Raw genomic sequence first — 7825 nt, forward strand, 5'->3', positions numbered from 1 at the left:
ACTGTGCGGAGCGCGGAGCGCACTTCGATGGCAAAGTGGGTGGCGCGGAGGATACGGCGCGTACACATGAACGTGATTGGTTGAGTGAGCATGCCCAGATGGCCGGCCGCCGGGCTACCGCCCCTCGACGGGCAAAAACAGGAATCAGGAAACGAGAGTCCGGCCGGGTTGCCAAGAAATCGGCGGGCAGAGGGGAAAACCGCCTTTCCGGCATCCGGAGGCAGAAACCGCAACCGCGCGACAGAATCTGATAAGGCGAGAATCGGACGGACAGAATCAGATCGATTAGGCAGAAACGGAAGCTGGGTGAGGAATCCTGCCCGGAGGCTGAGTGCGTGGAAAGGGGACGGGCAGAATCAGATCGAGTAGGCAGAACCGGAAAAGGAGAGTGAGAATCAGAAGAAACGGACACGAATCCCTCTCGAGCCTCCGCATACAGAATCCTGTCTTGGGTGGCAGAATCGCTAGTGCAGAATCCTCAGGCGTGGACAGGGTTCTCCAAGACTGCACCCTGAGTCGGCTTACACATAACTCAAGGCCATATCCTCCCTGTCGCCCCCCCCAGCACTCCACGGTGCCAAGAGTACAAACAAGGGCACAACGACACAACAGACGACAGGAAGTGACATGCGAGGCTAGAGCAGGCTTGCTCTACCTCCAGCAATCTCTCCGGCCGGCGAGGCACGGACGAGACCGTGTGTGGGGTCTAGTGAGGTGTCTATGGACGCCCTCCTCAGAGGCTAGCTGCCTGCGGCTAGCCCAGGCTCCGTCACGTGTACAACGGGTACTCTGGTGAAGATCCCTGAATCGAACAATCGAAAATAATAGGTCCTGTTGCTGGGCCCTTTTTAACAAGACCAACCACCCGTGACGAAAAACGGACACACACCAAGCGCTAAGCGTGATGACGTGAGTTCGAATTCGGAGGTGCATCTGAGCAAAATTGGGCCCGCTCAGGTGTGAAAAAAATTATAAGGGTCAAGGTGCCGATTCGATCCGGAGGCCACTCGATCCTCGAGCGGCAGACGGCTCGGGTTGGCAGCATAGATGATGGACTGGAGGAGGTGTCACTCAACGTCCGATGATATAGCCAAAAAATAATAAATAAACATATTAAAAAACCGAGGGAATTCACCATATACACCGACGCCCGAAGTGCCAAGAAGGACGTCACCAGTACGAAACCTCAGAAGGCCAGTGGCGTCGAGAGAACATTCCCTCGAGAGCAAAAAAGAAAGCACAACCAAACCTCCTTCCCAGGTTACCCCTGCCAAATGCCGCCGTTCTCGGGGCATGCTATCCTGTGTAAGCAGGGCAGGTGGGGGAGGGGGGCACTCCCACGGACGTATGTATCCGTGGTGACTGTCTCTAGCGTCGGAGGCAAGGGCGAAGCTAAGAATATTTAATTTTTAACAAGACCAACCTAGCTACCTATCTGATTCTGTGTGAGCTCTGTGTCTTGATTTGCCAACAATATACTTAAAGCTACCTATCTGGGAGGGGCCAGCCAGTGGCAACAGAGCACTTATCCGGGTAGGAGCTCGGGCCCAGGCTCGGCCTGGACACCAACGTGAGTGGACGCAAGACAGCGTCCCTCCCTCACCCTCAACTTGGCCGAACCCAGATACACACATGTCGACTCTTCCGAACACCACGCTGGCGACGCTCGCCGACGTCAGCGTGGAGGAGCTCGCCGAGGTTGTCTCCCGCGCTTCGTGGGAGGAGAGGCTCACCGCGGATGACAGAGCGAGGCTCGGCGGCCTGCTCCCCTTCGGCGACGACGAGGCGGAGCGGGCGGTCGCCCTCGACACCGTCTTCTCGTGCGCGCCGGTTCGCTTTGGCTCCGCCGTCGGGCGCGCGTGGGAGCTGCTGCGCGCCGGTGCTCTCACCGCGGCCGCCGCGGCCGAGCGCGAGGAATCGCGCAGGGCGCACGACGAGGCTGTCGCGGCTCACCACGACGACCTCGTGAGGCGGCTGCACACGCTGCGGCGCACCTGGCTGCCGCCGCAGCCAAAGCCTCCGCGCGCCACGAAGCGGAAGAAGGCCGACGACTGGCTCGTCTACTCCAAGGAGGGCGGGGGGCTGGTCCGCCGCAATCTCAAGCAGCCGCCGGCGGCCCGCGGGTCAAAGCAAGTGGCCGAGGCGGCGGCGGCGCGGGGCTCCTCGCTCGCGTCCGACAGTGGCGCGTCGCCCCAGGCCGCATTCCCCCGGGCCGCCGAGGCTCTTCCGCCACTGCCGGGCGAGGCGGACGAGTCTGTGAGCGAGGGCCTCGTGAGCAGCAGGCCCGAGCCGCTCTTCCCACCTCGCTCTCTGAGCCCGGCAGGCTGTCTTGTCTAGGCGAGGGCGAGCCGGCCCCTCCAGCGGGGCGCAAGAGGGCCGCGCCGGACACGTCGCCGGCGGAGGCCAGCTCTGCGAGCGGGCTCGCTGCTGCGAGCGGTCTCGCGCTGCCCGACGGCTTCTCGCCGCAGCTGCAGTTTGCGCGGCTCGTGCGCGACGCTATCTCTTCGGTGCCGCAGGAGTTTGCTCCGGCAGAGTACGTGCGCAAACAGGTGCAGGTGCAGGCGGAGGCGGGCGGGCAGGTGGCGCTCCTGCCAAAGGGGACGGCGCTGCAGCAGTACATCCGCTCGATCCTCCTCTTCATGTCCACCTCGGCAGACGAGCTGGCCGCCGCGAGCCCTGTCAAAAGAAACGGCGGCCGCAGGACAAGGAGGCCTTGTGAACAGGCGGACGAGCATGCCGCGCGCACGCAGGCCGGCGACAGCGCGGCGCCGCCCGACGCCGCCGTCGATTTTGACGAGCTCACGCAGTCCTACCGCTGGAGGGGGCCGACCGGCGAGCACGCGGACGCGGAGCTGCGGCGGCTGGAGGTGCTGCACTTCGAGCGCTTCGTCTCGCAGCACGGCGGAGTGGTCTCGGGCTCCGGCGGCGCGCGCGGGCTGCACGCGCCCATCCGGTCGCAGAAGGCTGCCCTGACGCTGCCCCCCGGCTCCGCCGAGCAGCTCGCGTTCTTTCAGCGGGAGGAGGCGATGCGGTACAGCAGCCCAAACCAGGCGTGGGTCTACACGCTGCGCGATGGGAGCCAGTCCTCGGTCTCGCCCATCGGCAAGAAGAGCTCCGCGGTCGGCAAGGCGCGCGAGCACTTCCTCCTGCGGCCGGAGCGGCCTCCGAGCGTCACGCTACTCGCGCTCGTGCGCGACGCGGCGGCGCGGCTGCCGGGAGGGGAGGGCTCGCGTGCGGACGTCTGCGAGTTGCTAAAGGAGTCGCAGTACCTCATCGGCGGCGTGAACGACGCGCAGATCTCGCAGGTGGCCAGCGGTGCGCTCGACCGCCTCCACCAAGAACAAGACCCGTGCGTCACCTACGAGTCGGAGCGCAAGGTCTGGATCTACCTGCACGCCGACCGGCAGGCGTCCGACTTTCACGCGCTGCCGCTGAGCAAAAAGTCCAAGGTGGCCAGCTTGCTGTGAGTATAGAGTAGTCCTCGCTCCTGGAGGGACGCGGTCTCTCGCGTCTCGGAGAGTCTCCCTCATGTACCGGTGCCACGTGGGCCACACAGTAAAATACAACAAGAGAACATCTCACCCAGAGAAACCACGTAGTTTGTATTCCGAGACCAGGGCCCACGGCGGGGGCCTCGGTGCCTAGCCCCGCATTTAACAAAAATAAACTGCTCTGGGTGCTGCCATGGGACCGCCGTCCGCGGCACAGAAAAGAGAGCGAGCGCGGGGCTGAGCGGGCCGACACAGCGATGGCCCGTCGTGGCTCTGTGTGAGGATGCCCGTGGCGAGAGGTCCTGGTCGTCGGCGAGGCCGCTTAGGCGCGTCCGACGCGTCCGCCCGTGTCCGCGCTCCGGCGTCAAACCTTGAGCTTCTCCGCCTCCTCGAGCGTCTCCGCGTCCTCCGGCGTGCGCGCCTCGCTCCGCAGGCACCGCGCACGCCACTCTCTCGCCTCGCCGTCGCGGCCCAGCTTCTGGCAGGTGCGGGCTAGCATCAGCCGGTTCTTCGGGTAGAAGCCCGGGTCCATCTGCTCGGCCGCGGCGAAGTGATCAAGCGCCTGAGGTCGCGGCGGCGGCACCGTGGGCGTGCGGCGGCACCGTCGCGTGCGGCGGTGGCGGGTTGGGGGGAGGCGGGGCGTGCGTGAGCGTGCGTGAGCGTGCGTGGGGGGGACGCGGCCCGGCGACGTGGCGCCGAGGGGCGCAGCGGGGAGCGGCCCGAGCTGCTTCTCCGCGCCTGCTCGTAGGTGGCCTGCGGGGGGGCCGCGAAGAGAGCCGCGGCGGCCTTCTTCTCTATCCACGAGAGCTTCGCCACCTCGAAGCACCACACGCCCAGCAGGTGCCGACTCGTGGCGTCCGTCGGCGCGAGGGCGACGGCCTTCTCGAAGTGCTCGGCGATCCGGAAGCTGTTCTTGATCTTTTCCGTCGTGCCGCCAAAGGCGCCAACGTCCGAGAGCAGGATCGCGTACCACTTGTGGCACGGGGCGCAGGCCTCGTCCGCCGCCAGGGCACGATCCGCCAGCTCGAGCGCCTCCACCACCAGGGCCTGCTTCGCTGGCGCAGCCTTCTCGGCGTCCGCCAACTTCTTTAGCGCTCGCCCGAGCCTCCACAGCAGCGCAGCATCGTCCGGTCGGGAAGCGAGCGCGGTGCGCAGCAGAGACGCAAGTGCGGCGAAGCTGTTCGCCTCGAACAGGGTGTCGGCCTCGTCGATGACTGAGGGCGCCTTTGCGCTGTCGGCTGGACGCACGTGATCGTTGACGGCGAGGGCCAGAAGGGCGGCGCCCACAGCAAGACCCGTGCCCCGCGGCGGCACACTGGCCCGTGCGACGAGTGGCTGCGAGAGTGCCAGCGAGGCCGCGATCCCGTCGCAACCGAGTTGCAACCGCGGCGCAGCCCATTTCGCACGGCGTATGACGCTAAGAGCCATGGTTGGCTTCTCGGGATAGAGCGGCTGTGAAGAGGATGCGAAGCATCGTCCAATATTGCTTTTGCTTTTGGACAGGGCTGAGATTCTTAGAAGGCGCGCTGTACCCCCTTGCTTGCGAGCATGTACGAGGTTGCCCGAAATGCCGCCTGCCGTTTGGCAGATTGGAAGAAGACCCTTTGGACCAAAGCAGCCCGGAGGATCGGCGCGCAGTCCCAGACTGACGGCCGGTGGCATGAAGCAAGATCGACTTCGGACCAAGTGTCACAAACGTGACGAAATTGCGTCGCCCTGGCGCCCTCGGGCCCGACCCGTTGGCTGAAAATGACTCCCCTGGTGCTCGGTTTGAACGTCTCGCAAGCAAGCTGGCGTCGCTCGCATAACTGTGACAGGGCGATTCTCCCCTCGACGGAAGGGAGATCCAGAGCCTCCTGCTCTGCCCGCGCCGCCTGGCTGTTTGGCGACAGCGGAAGCCCGCGCAGTTGCGTGGGTCCGCGCCACAGGTAGAGACGTTGAGCTTGGCGATGATTTAGTTGTCGTTCGGTCACTGGGCCAGTGGCAAGGTTGGAGCAATGCCAATGCGGCGATAGTCGTGCTTAGCTTCCTCCTAGGCACCCACCAATGTGCCCTCGACGCGATGCGTCGGCTGGCGGCGCGGGACGAGGGCCGTGCCGCTTCGTCGTCACGCCGCGCTGTTGCTCCGCCGCTAGCCGAGCCGAGGCACGCCATCGCCATCGGGTTGGCGAAGGATGCGTGCTGGCGAGGGGCGGGGCGGCGGTCCTGAAGCGCCGCTGCGTGGCCGCGGCGGCGCGCTCGACGCCGTGCAAACGTTTGCCCATATTTCGAATTCTCTGTCAAAATGTCTGAAGTTCGGTCTCTAGGATTCTTCCTAGCTAGCTCAGCTGAGCTGCCAGCCTGCCTGGGCGCTGGGGGCCTGCCAGCCCTTCCTTCCTTCGGAGGGAGGGAGGGGTGGAAGCATGGCCATGGGTGGATGGAAGCCATCGATCGAGGGAAGCGCGGAAGCCATGGCAGCTAGATGGCCGCAGTTGTAAAGTAGCCCTTACGCGGCCGGGTCTCGATTCTTTCTTTCGGTGTAGAGCTCTACCTGTGTTGTGCCAGGGTTTGCTGTAAAAATCCGACGACAGCCACGTCAGACGCGTGCGTAACAGAGGAAGAACTTAGGCGGCGACCCGCATGACGGCGTCAGGTGCCCGTGCGCACCACGCCCGTCTTTCTGGACCCTTACCCTTGCCGTCGCGCGCTGCTCACCTAGCATCCTCTCTGCATGCATCCTCTCCGTGCGCAGGTATTCTCCTGTCATTGCTTTTCGGCGCCGGCCTAGCAGCGGCTAGCTTGCGTCATGCGACAGAGGAATTGCCGCAAGAGGGTGGTGCATCAGACGCCTCGGCATCGGTGTTGGGCGGGGCGGTCGCCCAAAGCGATGCAAACACCTTTTCGGCGCAGCACCAGCTCACCCGATCATCGCTCGCGCCACGAGCATCGGACTCACCACCGCTGCCACTGAGAGCACTTGGACCCCTTCTGTTGCCTGTGGATACCATGTTTGCTCCCCATCCTCGTTTGTGCAAAGAGTCGTGCTACCCTGCTGGGCCCGCGGCCGGCTTGGCAACGAATGCTTGCGAGCTCGAGGAGTGTCAAGGTTGTTGGCATTGCGCAGACTCTGACGCGCCCTCTGTGCTCATCCCGCCGCCTGGCAAGGGACTGCAGCGCAGGCTGTCCGAAGACCAATCGCTCGCCAGCGTGCCCCATCTGCCTGGCACATCCCATGCGCGCCGAACTACGAAGCCTCGTGTCCTTCCCCCCTTCGGCACGATCCCAGCGCCACTCGCACAACGCGCCCCTCTGGCGGCGCCGCCATCGCCATCACCACCGCCACCGTCGCCGCCGCCACCAGTGGCGCCCCTGCCGTCCCCGCCGCCACCGTCGCCACCGTCGTCGTCACCGCGGCCGCCCTCCCCATACTCCCCACGGCTGCCTGAGCAGCCGCCATCGCCGCCGCCTCCATCCCCACCGCCACCAGTGGCACCACTTCCCTCGCCGCCGCCACCCTCGCCACCACCACCTGTGACGCCGCTACCGTCGCCGCCGCCGCCCTCGCCGCCGCCACAGTGGTTACCGCCCGCGCTGCCGCTTGCTCCGACCATCCCACCATCCTCGCCGCTGCCACCCTCGTCGGGGCTTCCACCTCGTTCGCCATCGCCATCACCCTCGCCGCCCCCGCCTTCGCCACCGCCTCCGTTCGCCCCCTCACCGCTGCCCCCGCCGCCGTCGCCACCACCACCGTCGCCGCCCCCGAATCAGCCAACGTCATCTCCGCCGAGCTCGACGCCACCAGCCCCTGTGCTACCGTCGCCATCGCCTTCACCACCTTCTCTTCCGCCACAATCAGGCATGCCCCCGCTTTCGCCCGTTCCTCCGGCCGCCCCTCCTCCGTCACCGCTGCCAGTGTCCTCAACCCCGCCCTCGCCACCACCGTCGCAGCCGCCGCCATCGCCGCCCTCGGCGCCGCTGTCATCGTCGCCGCCACCATCGCCGCCCGCGCCCGCCCCGCCGCCGCCCTCGCCCCCGCCGCCGTCCGGCATGCCGCCGCTCTCGCCCTCGCCTCCAGCCGCGCCGCCCCCGTCGCCGCCGCCCTCGCCGCCGCCGCCCTCGTCTCCACCCTCGCCGCCGCCGCCCTCGCCGCCACCCTCGCCGCCGCCGCCCTCGTCACCGCCCTCGCCGCCCCCGCCCTCGCCGCCCCCCACGCCGCCGCCACCATCGCAGCCCCCGACGCCGCCTCCTCCCTCACCCCCGCCCTCGCTGCCTCCCCCGTCGCAGCCGCCCTCCCCACCGCCGCCCTCGTCTCCGCCCTCGCCGCCGCCGCCCTCGCACCCGCCGCCGCTGCCGCT

At 66.6% G+C, this 7825-nt stretch overlaps 2 protein-coding genes across 2 annotated transcripts; one reads left to right on the forward strand and one right to left on the reverse strand.

Moving 5' to 3' along the window:
- Window positions 1-1632: 1632 nt before the first annotated feature.
- Window positions 1633-3467, forward strand: EMIHUDRAFT_468885 (hypothetical protein; the record flags this gene model as incomplete). Its single annotated transcript, XM_005779746.1, has 3 exons — window positions 1633-2179; window positions 2338-2678; window positions 2724-3467. 3 exons carry the CDS (start codon window positions 1633-1635, stop codon window positions 3465-3467), a joined length of 1632 nt encoding a protein of 543 aa, XP_005779803.1.
- A 388-nt stretch (window positions 3468-3855) lies between these two features.
- On the reverse strand, window positions 3856-4919 carry EMIHUDRAFT_235994 (hypothetical protein; the record flags this gene model as incomplete). Its single annotated transcript, XM_005779747.1, has 2 exons — window positions 3856-4053; window positions 4308-4919. 2 exons carry the CDS (start codon window positions 4917-4919, stop codon window positions 3856-3858), a joined length of 810 nt encoding a protein of 269 aa, XP_005779804.1.
- Window positions 4920-7825: the final 2906 nt, after the last annotated feature.

The sequence above is a fragment of the Emiliania huxleyi genome (genome assembly GCF_000372725.1).
Source record: "Emiliania huxleyi CCMP1516 unplaced genomic scaffold EMIHUscaffold_228, whole genome shotgun sequence".
Lineage (NCBI taxonomy): Eukaryota > Haptophyta > Isochrysidales > Noelaerhabdaceae > Emiliania > Emiliania huxleyi.